Source organism: Anguilla anguilla, chromosome 5 (assembly GCF_013347855.1).
Source record: "Anguilla anguilla isolate fAngAng1 chromosome 5, fAngAng1.pri, whole genome shotgun sequence".
Lineage (NCBI taxonomy): Eukaryota > Metazoa > Chordata > Actinopteri > Anguilliformes > Anguillidae > Anguilla > Anguilla anguilla.
The window spans coordinates 62,498,138-62,519,404 of NC_049205.1; the positions used below are offsets into that span (position 1 = coordinate 62,498,138).

At 51.3% G+C, this 21,267-nt stretch overlaps 2 protein-coding genes and 1 long non-coding RNA gene across 7 annotated transcripts in view; 2 read left to right on the forward strand and 1 right to left on the reverse strand.

Moving 5' to 3' along the window:
* The window catches only part of fam184b (family with sequence similarity 184 member B), a 36,256-nt gene extending 27,794 nt beyond the window's left edge, over positions 1-8,462 (forward strand). Inside the window, exons 14-18 of one of the 4 annotated variants that reach the window (XM_035416501.1) lie at positions 4,384-4,554; positions 5,271-5,388; positions 6,349-6,456; positions 7,376-7,668; positions 8,181-8,462. In XM_035416501.1, the coding sequence (XP_035272392.1) occupies positions 4,384-4,554; positions 5,271-5,388; positions 6,349-6,456; positions 7,376-7,668; positions 8,181-8,271 (781 nt within the window). In that variant the 3' untranslated portion in view covers positions 8,272-8,462. Of the gene's footprint in view, positions 1-4,383; positions 4,555-5,270; positions 5,389-6,348; positions 6,457-7,375; positions 7,669-8,180 lie in introns of those variants that run through there. The other 3 variants (XM_035416502.1, XM_035416503.1, XM_035416504.1) reach the window with 3 other exon arrangements.
* Positions 188-1,715, forward strand: LOC118226703. Its single transcript, XR_004765086.1, has 3 exons — positions 188-1,303; positions 1,367-1,420; positions 1,481-1,715. It is a non-coding gene; the product is annotated as an uncharacterized LOC118226703 (long non-coding RNA).
* A 121-nt stretch (positions 8,463-8,583) lies between the features above and the next one.
* haspin (histone H3 associated protein kinase) lies at positions 8,584-20,823 on the reverse strand. 2 transcript variants are annotated; one of them, XM_035416825.1, is made up of 17 exons: positions 20,624-20,823; positions 19,986-20,197; positions 19,488-19,631; positions 19,044-19,181; positions 18,401-18,518; positions 16,501-18,309; positions 15,643-15,862; positions 13,104-13,261; positions 12,379-12,570; positions 11,970-12,055; positions 11,727-11,789; positions 11,437-11,528; positions 11,082-11,161; positions 10,359-10,447; positions 9,800-9,942; positions 9,519-9,621; positions 8,584-8,989 (listed from the first exon to the last, which is right to left on the reverse strand). In XM_035416825.1, the coding sequence occupies exons 2-17, from the start codon at positions 20,150-20,152 to the stop codon at positions 8,779-8,781; spliced, it is 3,813 nt and encodes a 1,270-aa protein (XP_035272716.1). In that variant the 5' UTR covers positions 20,153-20,197; positions 20,624-20,823; the 3' UTR covers positions 8,584-8,778. The 2 variants fall into 2 exon arrangements, with proteins under 2 accessions (XP_035272716.1, XP_035272717.1); XM_035416826.1 differs by lacking the exon at positions 20,624-20,823 and adding an exon at positions 20,475-20,517.
* Positions 20,824-21,267: the final 444 nt, after the last annotated feature.

Sequence of the window (21,267 nt, forward strand, 5' to 3'; positions counted from 1 at the left end):
TCTCAGGAGATGGGAGTTTTTTCTCCTCACCTCTCGACCACGGCCGGGTCTTGATTTTATCTGGTGTTTTGCCGCTATTTTAGTATTCCTTATATGTAATTAAATAAAGTTATTGGTTATTTTGGGAAACCTTGATGTCGGCATCGCTTATGTTTGCGGGGGCTTGAGAGCAACCGTAACAACCACCAACCATGTGAAGATGAAGCTAAACTAACATTTTTAAATCCCTGTATGACTGTTCACTAAACTTTATTTTCTTCACGCACACGTTGTGCAATGCATACTTTTTTGGTCGTGTAAAAAATCAGGAACATACTGTGAGGGGTGTGGTTTGGAAGGATCTGGATAGGACACACCCCCTATAGGCAGATATTTTCTGTGCCTTTACATTAGTTTTTCCCCCCACAGTGTTTCTCATACATTCATATTATCTCTCTGTGCTGAAATGAGCGAGGTCATGTGACATGGTGAAGGCAGCCTGTGCCCTGCCCTGCCCACCCTGCCCACACGTCCCAGCTGTAAAGCAGCACTGTGTGGGCCTGCCAGGCTGCCCGTGCAGTGCTACAGACCTGTTCAGTGGACCCACTGATCTCAGGCACCATCAGCACTCAGAACGCAGCTGCGGGCCCTGGTCTAATTTCATCTCTCTGAAAGTGAACCGGCAGCTCCAGCGTCGTGTGCAATTAATAATTCATGTAAGAAAATATTTGATTAGGCGAGTGGGAAGCTGGCTGGTGTTAAACATGCTTTGTCGCTTTCCGAGGAGAAAACACTTCCACGCAGCCAAGCTTGGAGTGTGTAGTGAAATTTGAGGAGAGTGAAATTCAACATGGACGCCAGTGCCAGGCATCCGGCGGAGCGACACACTATCGGACGCAGCATTGGTCTTCAGTGGGGGCATGGAGAACCATTGCATCGTTGCCCAAAAGTGGGCGGGGCAAACCCTTGCATCGTTGCCCAGAAGTGGGCAGGGCGAATCCTTGCATCGTTGCCCAAAAGTGGCTCCACTTGTTTTTTTGGGGTGGTGAGGTCACACCAGTCCCCCAGTACAGAGGCTGGTGTGTGGTTGCATAGCTGCCTGCTGGCATGGTGTGGGGTAACAGCAGACTGACAGGTGACCTCACACCTGCAGGAGAATGCACATGGTCATGCTTTCCCTCTCAAACTGACTGAACTTAGTGCGCATTGCAGCCAAAAAAAATCCATTAGATTCACGGTGAAATATTAAAAATAAAAGTTTTTTTTTGTTATTGTACCTTTAAGAGGCTTCGTGTAGACAAATGTTAGGAAGTAATATTATGAGGTTGTGGTTATTGTAAAGTGCTTAGTGGACACACAGTAAAGTGTTAGAAGGTAATGTTTTGAGGTTGTGGTAATTGTGCTTGTAAGGTGCTTTGTGGATAAACTGAAATGTTAGAAGGTAATGTTTGAGGTTGTGGTCATTGTAAGCTGCTTTGTGGACCCAGTAAAATGATAGAAGGTAATGTTATGAGGTTATAGGTATGATGTTATAATGTTATTTTATGAGGTTATAGGTGCTTTGTGGACACAGTGAAGTGTTAGAAGGTGATGTTTTGAGGTTGTGGTTATTGTAAAGTGCTTAGTGGACACACAGTAAAGTGTTAGAAGGTAATGTTTTGAGGTTGTGGTAATTGTGCTTGTAAGGTGCTTTGTGGATAAACTGAAATGTTAGAAGGTAATGTTTGAGGTTGTGGTCATTGTAAGCTGCTTTGTGGACCCAGTAAAATGATAGAAGGTAATGTTTTGAGGTTATAGGTATGATGTTATAATGTTATTTTAAGAGTTATAGGTTAGAAGGTGATGTTTTGAGGTTGTGGTTATTGTAAAGTGCTTAGTGGACACACAGTAAAGTGTTAGAAGGTAATGTTTTGAGGTTGTGGTAATTGTGCTTGTAAGGTGCTTTGTGGATAAACTGAAATGTTAGAAGGTAATGTTTGAGGTTGTGGTCATTGTAAGGTGCTTTGTGGACCCAGTAAAATGATAGAAGGTAATGTTTTGAGGTTATAGGTATGATGTTATAATGTTATTTTAAGAGTTATAGGTTAGAAGGTGATGTTTTGAGGTTGTGGTTATTGTAAAGTGCTTAGTGGACACACAGTAAAGTGTTAGAAGGTAATGTTTTGAGGTTGTGGTAATTGTGCTTGTAAGGTGCTTTGTGGATAAACTGAAATGTTAGAAGGTAATGTTTGAGGTTGTGGTCATTGTAAGGTGCTTTGTGGACCCAGTAAAATGATAGAAGGTAATGTTTGAGGTTGTGGTCATTGTAAGGTGCTTTGTGGACCCAGTACATTACATTACATTACAGGCATTTGGCAGACGCTCTTATCCAGAGCGACGTACAACAAAGTGTATAACCATAACCAGGAACAAGTATGACGAAACCCCTAGAGAGAAGTACCGGTCCAAGTACAGGGAACAACCGCATAGTTCAACCTGGACCCTGGTGGTTAAACTGATTAACACTAACAACGAGAACGGCAACAACGCAATCTATGGAAAAATAAATAAAAATACAAGTAGTCGTTAAGACTGGCGCATCAACTAAGTCACCTATTAAACAGCTGCCTAGTTACAACCCTAAGTTTAGTCATTTACAGGGGGGGAAGGGATGGGGAGAGGTGCAGCCTGAAGAGGTGGGTCTTCAGTCGTCGTTTGAAATGGGTCACAGTCTCAGCTGTTCTGACCTCCACAGGGAGGTCATTCCACCATCGTGGGGCCAGAACAGAGAGGAGACGTGTTCTGGAAGTGCAGGTGCGAAGAGGGGGAGGTGCTAGGCGTCCTGAGGTAGCAGAACGGAGGGATCTGGCTGGCATGTAGGGTTTGAATATCTTGTGAAGGTATGCTGGGGCTGATCCCTTGACTGCCTGGTATGCTAGAACCAATGTTTTGAATTTGATGCGAGCTATAACAGGCAGCCAGTGGAGGGTAGTGAGCAGGGGAGTTACGTGGGAGTGTCTGGGGAGGTTGAAGACCAGACGAGCCGCAGCATTCTGAATGAGCTGCAGGGGTCTGGTGGCAGATGCCGGTAGTCCAGCCAGAAGAGAGTTGCAGTAGTCCAGGCGGGATAGAACCATTGCTTGGACCAGGAGCTGGGTTGAGTAGGTGGTGAGAAAGGGGCGGATTCTGCGGATATTGTATAGGAAAAATCTGCATGCCCGGGTTACTGCTGCAATGTTGTTGGAGAGGGACAGCCTGTTGTCCATCATCACTCCGAGATTCTTGGCGCAGGGTGATGATGTCACTACGGTGTCCCCTAAGGAAATGGAAAAGTCGAGGAGGGGAGAGGATAGAGCAGGAATAAAGATTAGCTCCGTCTTTCCCGGGTTGAGCTTCAGGTGGTGATTGTCCATCCAGCTCTGTATGTCCCTCAGGCAAGCGGAGATGCGGGCGGGGACCTGTGTGTCCGATGGGGAGAAGGAGAGAAAGAGTTGCGTGTCGTCGGCATAGGAATGATAGGACAAGCCATGGGCAGAAATAACAGGGCCAAGGGATCTGGTGTACATGGAGAAGAGAAGGGGACCAAGGACTGAGCCCTGGGGAACTCCGGTGGTGAGGGGACGGGGTGGTGATACCTTACCCGCCCAGGCAACCTGGAAGGAGCGGTCAGAGAGGTAGGACTCAATCCAGTCAAGGACTGTGCCGCGGATCCCTGTTGCTGCCAGGGAGGACAGGAGGGTAGAGTGGTCCACAGTGTCAAATGCAGCGGAGAGGTCTAGGAGAATCAGGACAGAGGAGAGGGAGGCTGCTCGTGCGGCATGGAGTGACTCACTGACCGAGAGGAGTGCAGTCTCAGTCGAATGGCCAGGCCTGAAGCCAGACTGGTGGGGATCAAGCAGGTTGTTCTCAGAGAAATAAGCAGAGAGCTGGTTAGATGCAGCACGTTCGAGTGTTTTGGATAGGAAAGGGAGGAGAGATACCGGGCGGTAGTTCTGAATGACTGAAGGATCTAGTGTGGGTTTCTTCAGCAGCGGGGTGATGTGGGCCTTCTTGAAGGATGAGGGGAAACATCCAGAAGATAGGGATGAGTTCACGAGGGAGGCGACAAAAGGGAGGATGTCCAGTAAAATGATAGGAGGTAATGTTTTGAGGTTGTGGTTATTGTGCTCGTAAGGTGCTTCGTGGATAAACTGAAATGATAGAAGGTAATGTTTTGAGGTTATAGGTATGAGGTTATAATGTTATTTTAAGAGTTATAGGTGCTTTGTGGACACAGTAAAATGATAGGAGGTAATGTTATGAGGTTGTGGTTATTGTGCTTGTGAGACGCTTGGCGGTGGTAGAGCATGCAGAGATTGTTTGAGCGCATGGCGAGACTCAGAAGGGAGGGGGGTGGACCTCACCCCTCCTGTGATCTACCTGTAGCTCCCCCGTCCCGTCTCTCAGGTGCTGGGACGAGGGGGCGAAGGGGGGCCGGCCACACCTGGAGGCGGACAGCCTGCGGCGGGAGCACCGGAAGGAGATCCAGACCATCGTCTCCGACTTCAGCAGCGCCCAGACGCGGCTGCAGGCGCGCATCGTCTCCCTGGAAACCGAGTGCGTACGCCCGCATGCCCGCCCGCCCGTCCAATCGGCTCGCCCGCCTGCCCGCCCGCCCGCCCGTCCGTCCAATCGGCTCGCCCGCCCACCCATCCAATCGACCCGTCCGCCTGCCCGCCCGCCCGTCCAATCGGCTCGCCCGCCCGTCCAATCGGCTCGCCCGCCCGCCCGTCCGTCCAATCGGCCCGCCCACCGCGAAACAGGCATCAGGAACGGGAAACGCACGGGAGGCGTTTAAAAGTGCGCGTCAGTGACAGCGACAGCACAAACGCTCTTGGCTTAGCCAATAACACTGTTATTAAATAACAGGGGACGGAAATCTGAGCGTGGCAGGGCGCTATTTCTGTAGCTGATGTCGTACCGTCCCCTAATACCTCCCAACGGAAGCGGTAATGTCACTCAGAGAGGGAACATTATAAACTCCGCTCTCAGTTCATTAAATGCATCTTTTATTATAAAATGAAGCCTGAACTGTAGTTACCAGCTTACCAAATTTCAAAATGATTTTCTTCATGAAAGGAAGGAATGTAATGACTCGAAGATGAGACTTATAAAAAAAAAGAAAAAAAGTGCCAAAGTTCACAAATACATTATATTCTCTCCTCATCTATGACAAAAGCACTCAAATCATTTCCTGTTATGTCAGTATACAAAAATAAGCATACATTTAGGTTTTTATTTATTAGAAATATTCTGTTTTCTGTTAATCCCAGACTGAGGGAGAAGGAAGAGAAGATGAAGAGGCGGGAATCCCGGATAGAGGATCTGCAGGTTATCGGGCTGCTCCAGGACAAGCTGAGTGAGAGAGACCAGCTCATCAAACGGCTGGTGGTAAGAGGTCACATTTGCACAGTCTCTCCTGAAGCTCAGAGCACTTCATACTGAGGCTGTAAGAGATCCGCGGCTAATACGTAGCCCTCAGCTTGGCGACACACGAGTGGCCATTTTGTTTGTGTTAAGTCCCCCGTCACGGCACCAGATCGCTGGTCTTCTGCTTCATCGGGAGCGAAGACTGCCCCCTGCTGGTCAACCAACAGCACTGCCAGCAGTAACCATGGCTGTGCTCATCACACAAGCCCCTGTGCCTCGTTTCGCCCCGAACGCCGCAGTCACCGGTAACGGTTTTCGGCTTTCCGCCACAACCTTTGAGACGCTTTCGCGCTCTTTCCGGTGCTGTGTAACTGCTGGGCTAACTAAATCCAGCTGACGATGAGATTTGAGATCCCGTGACACAGCATACTATAATCACCCAATCAACGACCAGAGCCGCTCGCGATGTTTTCCTCATTTGGAATGCTGCCTGGGTCTTCCCAGGTCTCCCGCCCCCCCGATCCCCCCCCCCCCCCAGTTAGCCCTGCCTAGCTTCAGCCAACAGGCGGGAGAGCATTACAGGAAGTGGGGGGCGGGGGGGCAGTGGTATGGCTGTAACCCACTTTTAGAAATGCATCACTGCTCCATTTCTGTAGATGGCTCTAGAATATAAGCAGAGAGGAGCTCTGTAGCTGTAATGAAGATGAAGATTTTCACTGGTAGCATCTTTGCTTCTCCTTTATGCTGCCTGCTGAGGGGTCTGCAGAGTCTGCAGTTTCCTGTTCCAACCAGGCACTTCAAGCACTTGATTCTTAAATGTATTTTTTTTTTTTTACATTTTAAAATTACCGGTAGCTGGCTCAAACAGATGAGCCATCGCTTCTCTCCCCCGCACCGTTGTGAGAGTGAGAGCTTGTTTGGAAAGACAGGGGTGGGGACCGCACGTCCCTGGTCTAAGACACGCCACCTGTTTCACCCCAGGAGGAGAGACACCATCTGCATCAGCACCCCCTAGTGGTCGGGGACAGCTCCACGCTGAAGATGTACGAGAACAGAGCTCAGCCCGGGAGCCTGACTCCAACCATGAGGGTGACTCACTGGACTTTTCTTTTTTCCCCCCACCATGCCTTGTTGGACACTGTTGTGCAGCAGAAATTGTTTGCTGTTTTTTACATTTTTTATTTGTGTCGTTCTGTACTTTAAGAAGCCGGCACAAAATACCGTACTTGGCAAAACCTGCTCCCAAAAAGCGGTCTACGATCAGTTAAATTACGCTAGACCAAGACCAGATAATTTTGAAGAAGTGGATATTAGTTCACTTGAGAAAATCTTGATCTCGAGAAAATCAGTACATCACTCAGACTGAGAGAATCAGTAGCCTCAAACATCCTCCACATCAACTCTCTAATTTAAATCATAAAACCATCCACTCTGACGCAATTGGCTGTGCTGAAATGAATATGTAGGATGTCTTCTGGCGAATCAAATATTTTGGCATTGATTTGGTTTCTAATAAATGCCAAACCACTTTTCCCGACTGCAGTAGGGCCAGCAGCTAGTCTCAGAGATTGAATGTTCCTTCAGAAAACATTCCCATCTCTCCTACCCTTGGTGTAGGGCAGGAATGGCCTCATGCTAACTTATTTAGCCTAATTATTTGTCTGACATTTTAAGCTTGTGAACTGATGTTATGCAGCTGCAGGCTGCTGCTGTGTCTCAGGTGAAAGGCAGTTGTCTCAGGTGAAGAGCAGTTGTCTCAGGTGAAGAGCAGTTGTCTCAGGTGAAAGGCAGTTGTCTCAGGTGAAGAGCAGTTGTCTCAGGTGAAGAGCAGTTGTCTCAGGTGAAAGGCAGGTGTCTCAGGTGAAGAGCAGGTGTCTCAGGTGCAGCAGTGCTGTACCCCGCTGTGCTCCTGAGTGCAGTTTTTGGCGTGTGCTCAGGTACAGGGGTGCAGCAGTGCTGGGTGTCTGGCGGGGCGTGCTCACGTGTTTCTGTGCTCTTACCGTGTCAGAAAAAGAAGATGGAGGACACGCCGCCCCGCGTGACCAGCGTCCCGAACCTCAGCTCCTACGAGAAGAGTTTCCTGGGGGCCGAGGCCGTGGCGGGGGCCCCTCCCCCGTCCCCGTCCCCGCACGCCGTCCGGTCCCCCAGCTTCGAGCACGGCCGCAGCACCCCCAGGACGGCCACGCCCACCACCCCGGTCCCGCCCCCCCTCCTGGAGCCCCGGCAGGGAGGGCGCTACAGCCGAGGGTCTTCCGCCGACGACTTCCAGCAGAGCGCCAACAGCTACGGCCAGCCCCCCAGGTCAGTTATTACCGCTAAACACACCACACCAGTGTCAGTTATACCCGCTAAACACGCCACACCAGCGTCAGTTATTACCACTAAACTCGCCACACCAGCGTCAGTTATTACCGCTAAACTCGCCACACCAGCGTCAGTTATTACCGCTAAACACACCACAACAGTCAGTTATTACCGCTAAACACACCGCACCAGCGTCAGTTATTACCACCAAAGATGCCGCACCAGTGTCAGTTACTGCTGTCAGCCTCCCAGGTCAGTTATAATCGCTATACTCTATACGGATCGCTATCTATCTCGGTGGATGTGCCCCTAGCGTGTGTGTCCTACTACAGCACTAGTGTGTAGGAAAGTGACTATGGGGAGCAGATATCCTGAGTTCTATGTTCATGTTAGGACCCTGAAACTGCTAGGTGTGCATCGGTAAGTATACGAAGTGGTATAATTGGATTGTATGTAAAGAAGGCAAGCAGTGCGTTCTGGGAAAAGACGGCTTGCTCGATGCCTTTCAGGACCCCTTCAGAGCAGAGGTCCCTCGAACCCAGGCCCGACCCTCACGACCCCCAGCGGCAGGAGTGGTTCACCAAGTACTTCTCCTTCTGACAGCCAATCGCAGAACTGCAGACTACCGCCAGGAAGACGCCGCGCGCGGCCGCGTACGATGGTCGTGCTCGTGCCGACAGGCCTCTCTGACAGGGCCGCGTTTCCGGAAGGTTCCCAAGACCAGGCCATACTGTGTGCATATTCAGTGACAACATAACTATCGCATCAAATAAAATATTTTCAGTATTTTACCTTGGCCACGTCCATTTTGTGTGTGTGTGTGGCTGTAGAACTCTAATACACCCACAAGACATTCATTTTTTAAAACATTACCGTTTCACTTTCAAGAACACCTAATAAAAGTGCCATTCCTGAGAGTCAAAGTCCTCATTTTATTTAAACGGGAAGTACACCTTAAAAAAGCATTTTCCGTTACGTTCGCAACGACATAATTTATTGTACAAAAGTTTTTGTTTTCAGACATCTCAAACAGCCATTTACATCCGCGCTATCTAAACTATCGACATTCTACAATGTACAGTACATTTGGGGGGGGTGGTTGATCAGCTACGCCTCCTGGAACAGACTGCTGCTCTCCAGAACGCTGGCGGCCGATCCGTAGGCCAGGACGCTCCTGTGGAACTCGGCTATGCTCCTCTTCAGCTCCCGCATGGGCTTGGTCTGCGCCTTGCTCCTGAAGCTCATCTGAAGCAGCTTGTCAGCCAGGTAGTGAATCCACAGCACGTTCGTGTGCGGGTTGAACTCGCTCCAGCTGTTGCTGTGGGGGAGAAGGGGAGAGGGATGGGGGGTGTGGGAAATTAAAAAGGAAAAGGATTTTAAAAAATGTCTGTTCTAATGGCTGCATACACATTTTTATAAAAGTTACAATCAACCGCAACAGCTGCATTGTTATTGAGGAGCTGGTTTTTTTTCATATGTCAGTGTTCTAGAACTCCCCTGCTTTCAGTCACCGGCAGTGATTGTGACATCAGCACTAGAATGTTCACCTCAGAACATTCTAATCGTTTATTTGTGCCCGTGAGCCCAGGTCAGACCAAAGAGTCACGATCCGACAGCCTGCAACTGGCAACCCGTCGCAACCTTCAAAAACTCCTCATGTGTGACTAGACAAGCTGAAACCCCTGAACTGGCAAGCGCTGGCATCAGGCATTCTGAGACGGGTAGGCCACAGCGCTGCAGCTGCATTTGTGCAACATTCTGAAAGGGTTTCGTCGCGTCGCGAGTCTTTTCAGTCTGAACTGGGCCTCACACCGCAGAGGGCCGAGAGAACGCGGCGTCACACTTACTTGTTCTCCTCGCGCATTTTGCGGTAAATGTCAAACTGGTAATCCCCCTTCCCCATGAAGAGCGCCTCGTCAGCAGAGATATCGCAGGAAACGGTCAGACCATCTGAGCAGGGGCGGGGTCAAAGGTCGCACCATTAGCGCATGTCACTTTGAGAAGGACTTTTTATCAGATATCACTAGAACTGCTGAAAGATACAGTTTTAAAATAAAAAACACACTCACTTTAAACTCCAAAGAGAAGTTCTGAAAGCACGCGCAGCAAAGAGGACAGTGGATCGTACCTATTTCCAGCCGGGAAAGCGAGTAGTCGATGATGTTGACGTGGACGCCCTTGGTCTCCATGGAGTGCGAGGTCCCGTGCAGGACGTACGTCCCGGTCTTCTCCTTGGTGGTCTTCACCAATATGTTCCCCCAGTGCAGATCCCTGTAGAGTCAGAATGTACCCAAGTGAGCACCCCAAGCCCCAGACCGAAGGCCCTTTCGCTCATGCACCGGTGGGCTGAGATCAAAGTAAGCCCCCGCCTAGCATTCCCCCCCGCCCTATCATAGCTCCTCATCACCTTTGACGTCATACTCCCATTAAAAGATGGCCACCACCTTCCACGCAAGCCAACTGCCATAACTCGACCCTTAATCTTTAGCCCCGCCCCTTTACCCCAAAAGGCCCAAGGGGATAAGGGCAGAGAGCACAGGTCTGAGGCCCGGAGGATTGTGGGAAATGCAGAAACGCCGCTCCGTCTCGCCCCCGCCGTTAGCATGGCTAAGGACATCGTGCTAGCGGCGGGTGCTAATGGCGAGCTCACCCCTTAACCTGACCCCACGGCGGCACTCCTCTCTCACCTGTGCTCGAAACACAGCGCCTGCTCCGCCACAGCCAGGGCGGCGGTCACCTGGTGCAGGATGCTCTTAGCAACGACCAATGAGGAGAGCTGTAGCGGGGTCAGGGGGAGGGACAGGTTCAGAACAAAAAAAAAAACAAAACAAAAAAACCATTACACCACCGCTTACTGTAATTCATATAACATACTGTCCCAGAGAAGGTACCTTATAAGGACACGACCAATCTGCACATGAAGACAGAGTGACAGCATTTCCACTAGACTGCAGCAGGGCTGCCCAGTCTTATCCGAAAATGGCCAGTGCGGGTGCTGGCTTCTGTTTTAGCCCAGCTACTACAACGCCACATTTAATGGAGACCTTGATAAGCAGAATCAGGTGTCTTAGTACTGGGCTAAAACAAAACTCCTGCAACCACACCGGCCCTTTTCAAACAGGACTGGACACCCCTGGACAAGATAAAATATTACGCTATTAAAAAACTATTTTAAGAAATCGTCTAGCTGATGGACAGCAGTACTCCGGGCGGCTCACAGTATGGTACAGAAATGAAACACTGCAGCTCAGAGCAGCATCTGTTCCACAGAGCACTGAGGGGAGGGACACAATCGATACAGTCAGTGAAGAATGAACACTAAGCCTCACCCATGCAATAGCTAATGCTACTCCAGAGTACCAGCAGAGTAAAATTCGGAAGCAGTGTGAGTTTTTTTTTTTTTGCTTTACCTTGCCATTCATGGCTTCCAGGTCACTGCCACCGAACTCAAACTCCAGGATGAGAAACAGCTGATCCTCCTCAAAGAAGTCTGGGGTGGGGACACAACGCAACACGCAAATTCATTTTGGAAAGTTAAGTTTCAGTGATCACTCAATTTCCCAAACTGTTCGTTGGGGGGGGGGGGGGGGGGAGACACTTTTTTTTAATAGTTAAACTTAAGGATAATGTTGATTGAATTCTAAATTATTTTATTTTTGCCCGATTTTAACAAGGTAGCCAGTTCATGCCCTACCTACCCCCTGACCAATATAAGCCTGATGTACGTTTCGAGTTTTGGGACTCGACCAGGAGAGCGGCTCTTACCGGGACGGTCGTTTTCCGACCTCCTCTGCTTGTCGAATTTGTCCCAGGCGCTCAAGAGGAGCTTGGGATACGGGCCTCGAACGCAGTGCAGGCTGGGAAAAAAAACCACTCCGCTTAGAAACCAGCCGAAACGGATGACTGCACCCAAATTAGTCTAACCGAAGTCATCTGTAATCATGTACGGTTCCGCAGCAACTCTCCCCACAACAATTCAAACTGTAACCATGGCAGCAATGGGAGAAAACAACAAAAATGAATAAATAAATAAAATATCAGCGAAGCACACTTACTTGTTTAATCCTATAAAACCGTTAGTTTTGTTCATTTCCTTAGCATCCAAGCTGCTGAGCTCCCTAAAGAAAAACAAAAAAAACAAACGTATTAAGAGCCGCCAACATTTCCCAAGATGCCAAGTTTCAGTTCAGCTCATGCCAGTCATGCTGACGGAATCCCAAACTCTCCGTTAAGAACGCTCCGTTCTGCTAAATATTTCAGTGCACTTCCGAAGCGAAACTGGTGCAGCGTGAACGCACTTTGAGATGATCACTTCGTGAAGAATTTCCCCAAAACTCTTCTGATCTTCCCCGTTCACTTTCTGCTTGCCCTCGATGGGCACAATCTGCAGGCAAGATCAGACAGCGAGAGCGGTATGATCAGCAAGGGCTAACACGGTGACAGTCACATTATGTTACGGTCAGTAGGGACGTAAACAGACGGTCATGTTGTGGTCAGTAAGGATGTAAACAGACGGTCATGTTGTGGTCAGTAAGGATGTAAACAGACGGTCATGTTATGGTCAGTACGGATGTAAACAGTTATGATCATGTTACGGTCAGTACGGATGTAAACAGACAGTCATGTTGTGGTCAGTAAGGATGTAAACAGTTATGATCATGTTACGTCAGTACGGATGCTCTCACACGGGGGGGGGGGGGCAGGTACCTTCAAAGCCACGGTCTCGTTGGAGTCGTTGGTGGTGGTGAACACCTCCCCAAACGTCCCTTCCCCCACCTTCTTGCAGAGCTTCATCCTGTGGGGCGGGATGCACTGCTCAAACGGGACGGGCCCCTCCTGCTGGCACTCCAGGTACAGCTTCTCAGCGTCGGTGATGTCCTCTGACAGCAGGCTGGCGCCCTGTGGGGCGGGGCGGGGCGGGGGGGACACGGGGGGGCAGGGGGAGGAGCCAGGGGGGAGACAGTTTTAGAGTCAGAACGTCTTCAGGCCTACAGCAACCCTGTCGTTTTGTTTCCCAGCAACCACATTACACGCCAGCCTTCAGCAGCCACACTGGCCTCCAACAGAGCACTACCAAGTCCTCCTGCAGGGGGCAGTGTTGCAACTTTTCAGCTTTTTGGATTAAAAAAAAAACCCATCGAAAACCTCAGTGGAATAAAATGGCCTCGGTTTTGTGGTGTTTTTGTTTTGCTTGTTACAGGGCTCCCATTTTAGGAGCTTTTGCTCCTGAAAATTGATGTGCACTAACTTAGGAGCGCTTCTACTCTCTGGGATGCATTTGCGTGCTCCAAGAGTTTTAAGCTCAGGAGCACATGGGCTCCTTGGACAAAAAGCTAGCGTAGAGCTCGGTGTTATGATTTTGACTAGGTGCACAGAAACGCCCTCCAGAAACAGACAGGAGCCTCTTCCCTGCTGCAGTTACACACGCTCACCAGAGGGGTCGCTGTGGCGCTCCTCAGGAGGCTGGCCTTCAGGTGGCGGGAGAGGGGGGTGCACTGGGGGGAGTAGAGCAGACGGGCGCTCCCATCCAGCGAGCCGTCGCCATGGAGCTCAGCCTGGGACAGGCTCAGCTTCTGAGGAGTGAAGAAAGCTGAGAAAGAGAGAGGGAGGGAGAGAGAGAGAGTTGAGGGAGGGAGAGAGAGAGAGAGAGGAGAGAGAGATTGAGGGAGGGAGAGAGAGGAGAGAGAGATTGAGGGAGGGAGAGAGAGTAGAGAGAGATTGAGGGAGGGAGAGAGAGTTAGAGAGGAGAGAGATTGAGGGAGGGAGAGATGGAGGGAGAAATAGAGGACAGATGGAGCAAGAGACAGGTGGAGAGAGAGGGAGGAAGAGATAGAGGACAGATGCAGGGAGGGACAGATGGAGAGAGAGGGAGGGAGAGATGGAGAGAGGAGAGATGGCAGGAGGGAGAGAGAGAGGACAGATGGAGGGAGAGAGTGATAGAGGAGAGAGACGGAGGGAGAGGTAGTGGGAGGGAGAGGAGGAGAGAGAGAGAGAGGGAGGGAGAGAGAGAGCGAGAAAGCAAAGCTTCAGTCTCTGCTCTGTGAAGCATCAAGGGAAATATTACTGCAAGCAGCAGCAAAAAGAAATGTGGAACAATTTAGAGCTGCGTGTAAACAGCCCAAAGCAAACGACACTGATCTACACAGCCCAAAGCAAACGACACTGATCTACACAGCCCAAAGCAAACGACACTGATCTACACAGCCCAAAGCAAACAACACTGATCTAAACAGCCCAAAGCAAACGACACTGATCTACACAGCCCAAAGCAAACGACACTGATCTAAACAGCATAAGGCAAACTGATCTAAACACAGCAGATGAACATCATCACACCAGGATACCCAGTAATTAACAGGAACGGAATGGAGATGCATGCATTTCACTAAAAGACAGGCGCATATCCTAAAACCTGATTTCTACCAATAGACAGATAAATCTATCAATTTCTAACAAAATAAAACACAGTGCTCCACAGCCCTCTGCAGAGAGAGGGCCAGCCGGTTTTCAACAACCGTTTCAGATCCGAAAAACCGGGTGAGAGTCAACTGTGATAATCTGCTTTAACTGATCAATTAAGTGGTGCGTCACCATGGGAACCGGCAGATCCAGCAGCTCCCCACCGGCGGGGGGGGGGGGGAACCCCGACCTGCAGGGTCGCGTCTGTAAAGGTCAGGCTGGCTCGGGCAGGAGGGAACTGACATTTACCCAAAACAGCAGCCCGTTCTCACCCCACCGTGAAGCTCAGTTTACGCGGAACGGCACTGAGAGGGCAAAAGCTGATATGAACCAATAAAGAAATGAATCCACCAATATCCACTGCCTAATGCAAGTACACGATCAGGACCGCTCACTGATACTTCCATAAGCACCCTTTTGTGCCTGAAAAAAAATCTGTGCCACCCAAAACTTTGCCCTGGAGAACTACAGTCCTGTAGGGCTTTCATTTCAACCCTAATTAGGGTTGGAGGGTAAACCTACAGGACGGTAGATTTGCAGTTCATTATAACCATAATTAGGGTTGGAGAGAAAACATACAGGGGGACGGTAGATCTCCAGTGCATCTGAACCCCAATTACGGTTGGAGTACAAACCTACAGTACGGGGTACATCTCCAGTCCATTTGAACACTAATTAGGGTTGGAGTGATAACCCACAGAACAGCAGACTGGGAACAGGAACAGGGTTGGGCAGGCTGGGAACAGGAACAGGGTTGGGCAGGCTGGGAACAGGAACAGGAACAGGGTTTGGCAGACTGGGAACAGGAACAGGAACAGGAACAGGGTTGGGCAGACTGGGAACAGGAACAGGAAAACGGTTGGGCAGACTGGGAACAGGAACAGGAACAGGGTTGGGCAGACTGGGAACAGGAACAGGGTTGGGCAGACTGGGAACAGGAACAGGGTTGGGCAGACTGGGAACAGGAACAGGAACACGGTTTGGCAGACTGGGAACAGGAACAGGAACAGGGTTGGGCAGACTGGGAACAGGAACAGGAACAGGGTTTGGCAGACTGGGAACAGGAACAGGAACAGGGTTTGGCAGACTGGGAACAGGAACAGGAAAGTAACAGGGTTTGGCAGACTGGGAACAGGAACACGGTTTGGCAGACTGGGAACAGGAACAGGAACAGGGTTGGGCAGACTGGGAACAGGAACAGGAAAGTAACAGGGTTTGGCAGACTGGGAACAGGAACAGGGTTGGGCAGACTGGGAACAGGAACAGGAACAGGAACAGGGTTGGGCAGACTGGGAACAGGAACAGGAAAGTAACAGGGTTTGGCAGACTGGGAACAGGAACAGGGTTGGGCAGACTGGGAACAGGAACAGGAACAGGAACAGGAACAGGGTTGGGCAGACTGGGAACAGGAACAGGAACAGGGTTGGGCAGCCCTGCGGTAAAGGGCCGCTGTCCCGCCAAACCCAGAGGCGCGCGGCGTTGGGGGGGGGGGGGGGGGGGGGGCGGCCGTACCCTTCTTCCTCTTGTGCACGGACAGGGCGGCCTTCAGCCGGCTCCAGGTGTGCGTGGTCAGGGCCTCCGGGGTGAAGTCGGCCAGGAGGGACGATATGTTCAGGGGCTCCACGCGCCGAGGGGTCCCCAGAACCACGCCGCTGGGGCCCGGGAACAGGCTGCTCCCGCCGTCCTTCAACAGGCTGCTCCCAGCGTCCTTCAACAGGCTGCTCCCGCCATCCTGACAACGTAAATTACTATTAGTATTAATGTTTATTAGTTTTTTATTTAGGCCGCATAACAGCAAGTGTAAATGTATTTGTCCCTATTTAAAGTGCAAATATGACTCATTGGCAGAAATATCATTGGCACTCCAAGACCCCCCCCATCTAAAAACACCATGCACCCTGTAAGCTTACCCCCCATATAACCAGCGATCAGACCAGTCTCACCAGCCAGAGAAGGAGTGAATGGCAGCACTGTCCCTATGCCAGAGCTGGTAAAGCGCTCAGACGAAGCTGAGGTTTGGGCAGCAGCGCAGGCTGGCTGGCAGAGAGCTGCAGTCCTGCTGTAGCGCATCAGAGCTCTGGCTCCATCTCCCCAAACCCCCACACCTGCCCACCTGCCCACTCTGCGTCGGACCAGAGCCCAGCCCGACGATTACATAGCGCTGGACCTCATTAAGAGCTGCTTCTGGGGATTTAGCTCTGGTTTTTTGCACACGTATCAGTATTAAACCACAAAATAAAAGCAGATGAAATCAGAACAGGCTAGTACGGCTAAGCTAGTCAGGCTAAGCTAGCTAGGCTAGGCTAGGCTAGTTAGCCTAGCGCGCCGAGGTTAGCGCTAGCATCCCTGGTTGGGACGGAGGGCACTCACAGGCTGCTTCTTGGTGTTGGGCCCCAGCTGGAAGTCGAAGAGGGAGCAGTCTCCGGCGCGGGACAGGTGCGACTGGGCGGGGCCCTTTTTCGGCCTCTGCCGGTGCCGGTCGTTCTTGGCCCACCTGCTGACGCTGAGCCCGCTGACGCACGCCTTCCGCCCCGTCCCCGGCCTGTCTCTGGGGGGGGGCGCGCCCTGGTTCCTGGCTCTGCCGGGACCCCTCTTCTGCCCGGGGGACAGAGCGAAGCTGGCCGAAACGCTCGCCGATTTGGCCGCGCCGGACGCGAACGCGGACGTGGACGACAGCCGCCTCCTGGGTCCCACGCTGGGCCTCCCGCCGTCCCGCACCGGATTCGCTCGGCCGGGTCGTTCCGGCGAGCTTTGGGGCCGCCCCTGGGGGTCACTGCTCACTGGGGAACTGTGCGGATCGCTCCCGGAGCTCCGGGCCCCGCGCTGAGGCTCTCGGGCCGAGTGGGAGCCCCGCGCCGGCAGGGTTCCGTGGCCCACAATCCACTGGGACAGATCGAGGGGTCTGAGTAGAACTGTGGGCTGGACCAAACGGCACCGCTTTTCCAAACTGGCCCTGACGGACACGACCGGTAGAGGACGGGCATTCCCAGCATCCTCCTCCTCCTCGGGCGACAGAGACGCCTTTTCACCGGACGCCGCAGCGGGAGGAGCTTCCCCGCTCCCGTCCTCAGGCTCGACCTCAGACCGGTCCAGGAACAGGTCTCTGCTCTGCTCGGCGACCGGGACGCCGTCACCCGCATTCGGGGCGGGACTCGAACCGTGGGCCGCCCCAAAGGCGCCGCGCTCCGCGTCTCCCAGACGTCCGCCACCGCCCTCGCCAAGAGGGCTCGGTGGGATCCACATGACGGAAGCGCTTTCCTCCCATTCTCCCGACCTCAGCCCAGCACCACGGTGCTCCTCGTCCCCCGGACCTCGCCCCGCGTCCTCACCCGGGCCCCCGTCGCCGTGGCTGGCCCCCGCGCTCCCGCTCCCTCCCGGCACCTCGGCGCTGGAGCCCAGCTTGTCCTCGGACCCGCTGCCCCTCAGCGCCGACTCCGAATCCAGGCAGGACGAGTACGTGTCCTCCTCCTCCTCCCGCTCACCCCTCCCGCCGCTCAGGTGATCCGACAGGTCCGCCCTTTCCAAAACCACCACGGGCGTGCCCCTCTCTTTCAGGGACGCCGCCAGCGAAACCAAATGGGTCTCGGCCGACAGGAACTGCACGGAGAGGTTCTCCGAAGACGGGAGGTTCCGCACCGTCCCGGGCCCGTCCCTCACCCGCGCCTCGCAGTCGACCCGCGAGAACAGCTCCGCGCTGTGCTGGGGGACGCCGGCGTTGCCGTGAGAAACGGGAAGCCCAACCCTTCCTCCCTCGTTCTCCTCACTGCTCTCCAGCAGGACTCTGAGCTCCTGTTGCCCTGGAGACGCGAGGCTCCCCGTGGCGTCCGCGGCGGGCCGGAAGGCCTCCTCCGCGTCGTCCATGCTGCAGGAGATCTCGCTGATGGAAGGTTCCGGGTGCCGGTAGCCGGGCCGGGCGGAGACGGACGGGGTGCTGGACAGCAGGGGCTTCTTGTAGCCGCTCGCCGCGGGTCTGTCGTCGGCGGAGCCGTTGAGCGAAACCGCTTTCAGGACGACCCGGGCCCCGCGGAGGTCCGGCGCGGGGGAGACCAGCTCCGCGCTGGAGTTGGCGGAAGGCAAGGCCCGCCTCGGCACCGGCCGCACCTTCCTGCTCCGCTGAGCGAGGGTCAGGCTCTTCAGGAAATCCTCCGACGAATTCCAGCTCCCGTCGCCAACGGAAACCTGTAAAGGGGGGAGGCGTTTACGTAAACCGCGACGGGCGTTTATCTCACCGTGATAAAAAAAAGCGACGTTAAGTTTTCCCGTTTCTCACGCGAGGTTTCTGCGCCGTCCGACTCGGCTGAGTCACCCTCGGCTTTTCGGGCGCCCCCCTCCTGCGATGTGTGACGAACCGGCTCAGGTAGGACGGCAGCGCCGCAGAATTACCTGGCCTGGATCAGGAAACAAACACACAAATAAACAAGCACACGGGGACACGTTTGCACACACACTTCCAGCAGCCAGGTATGCGCTGGTGTAATCACCTACAGCTTTCACCACTGAACGGAAAGGTCCGGTCCATGTTAAGAGCACAGACTAGAATGGAATTACAGCTGCTTAAAGTGGCTATCCTTACTTTTTCATTTTTGGTGGATTTGGCGACATCGTGGTGACTGGTGGTCACAAAAGTTTGTTTTCACACTCCAGGGACAACTAACTAACTATACTATAACATGTTGAATCGATATTGCTACAGATACACCAGCAGGGAAAAGGTAATGCTTGTGGCATTTTTTTAATATCAAAAAAGTAAGGATTTCCACTTCAAATCTGAAGGCTACAACCTATGTTCAACCTATGTTCATGAAGTGTGTAAGAGCCAGTGCTTGGGGTCAAAGAGAGAACTATGAACTGAATCAAAGCAGAGTCTGTATCATCACAGACTGTAGAAAAAGTGAACACCGCACATTTCTTACTTCAGGCCTGAACCCATCGCCCCCGAGCCACAGCTGGTCGCTCGGCTTTTGGAGGTCTTCTCCTCCTCGCTCTCGCTGGTGCTCTCCGAAAGCGGTCTCTTCCACTTCGGCAAGGCTTTGACACTCAGGGTTCCCCTCCTTTAACAAAAAACAGCTCCAAGTTCAGGACGTCTTTAGCCTACTCAAGCTAGAATAATCGCAGGTGTACTTTAATTACGGCAATGAACGCAAGTTTTTAAACCGACCCTGTGTCAATGTCCGTGGGAAAGATTAATAAATACAGTTTCTAGCACCATGGTAATAGGCAGCAGTGGGAGTACAACTGCATTGCAGGATCAGTGATGAACGTGATCTCTCCGTAATTGCGCAAGAACTGTGAGTTGTGTTTTAAACGTGGAAAAAGGCACACTTCAGATTTACATTCAACATCATTGAAAGACGGACCTTTTCCGACTGGCGCCGAGTTTCTGCTCGGGAGTGGGGTCGAGAAAGTTCTCCGCATCACTGTCACTCTCGCGCAAACCGTTCAGGGCCTTTTTCTTCGCCGCTCGCACTGGCCTTGAGGACGCGGTGCTCACTTTCTTATTCCTGAAAAGAGCACCAACATCATCATGTGTGCCTGTCTGGTTGCTCGGAAACAGTGAAACATCTCCAAGTACACAAAAGCGCTAAATCGGAGGTGTCTACCCCCGTAATGGGGCTGCATGATATACTGGCTTGTTTTAACATAAAATCAGCAATCAATTTAAGACCTAAAAATTCAAAGTACCATCTGATGCAGGTCAACTGTGCCATAAACTGGCCTACTTAAGCGATGACTAACAACGAAAAAAATAGCACATAATGCGGCCCAACACGGCTTAGGGTGTCAACCTCTGTGTTAAATGAACCGTAATTATTAGTACTCAAATTAATAAACATTAGTGTAAGCTATTACGGTACCTTCTTATAAAGCGCAGCCCACTGGATTCACCGATGGACAGGTCAGACGAAGAGGTGCTCGCGAAGGCAGTTTTCCTGATGTCTGGGGAAATCCAGCGTTCCACCTTCCTTGAGTGCTTGCCATAGGTTTTCAAAACCAACGGCTCGTTTCTTCCAAATCTATTCATCTCTGCGACATTTAGGTACCTAAATTCACGGGTGGATTACGTTACCTGGAAGAATCACACCAAACATAAAGTTGAAATACACAGTAACAGCACTAAATGGGCAATGCATCTCCCCCACATTTAATAACTTAAGCAGACTAATTGCCCACGCTAGCTCGTTGGGTTTCTATCTATGAAGTTAAAGTTAAACCACTTAGCTACACTTCCGTAGCTAGAAAGTGCTTCTCAAACAACGTTAGCGGTTCAATACACTAGGTTAGCAATACAAATTAAGCCGATCGTGAAAGTAACCAAGTTAGTTGCCTATCAGACGCAGACTGACTTTAGGCTGACATCTTCTTCAGCTTGATACGTCAGCTACGTTACATTAGCTAGCCACGTTCGACTTTAGTCAACTTAGCTAGCTAGCGTAACTAATTTGCAGAACTTGCATCTCCAAAACGTTTATGGCTGATTATTTGGGGTACTCACTTTACCCGAAGGAGTCCGTACGTAACCTACTGCGTTCTTGTTTAATGCGAATTAAGCATCCATTTTTAATAATGACATTTGAACTAATTTTGTTTGCGAATAAAGATTGTGGCCCGGTGCTTTCTTCTGAATTTGCAAACGTTACAGAAACAGGACGTCAGAGTGCGTACGCGCCCTCTGTTCAAATTCGCACATTCTGATTGGTCGTTTCCATAGCGCAGATCAGAGATCATTTAAACTTGCACTATTACAATGATTACGTAATTTCCTGCTTAAGGTAAGAAGTTCCGGTAAGTTTTTTGACTGGTTGCATCTACAATTTTTGACGAATAGTGTAAATTACATTACATTACAGGCATTTAGCAGACGCTCTTATCCAGAGCGACTTACACAACTTTTTACATAGCACTTTACATTGTATCCATTTATACAGCAGGATATATACTGAAGCAATGCAGGTTAAGTACCTTGCTCAAGGGTACAACGGCAGTGTCCTTACCCGGGAATCGAACCTCCGACCTTTCGGTTACAAGCGCAGTTCCTTACCCACTGTGCCACACTCCGTCCTAAATGTAATAGTTAACACACCTTTGGTTTCAAGGAAATATTGAAGCACCGCCTTCAAAGACAAGTCAATTCTAAAA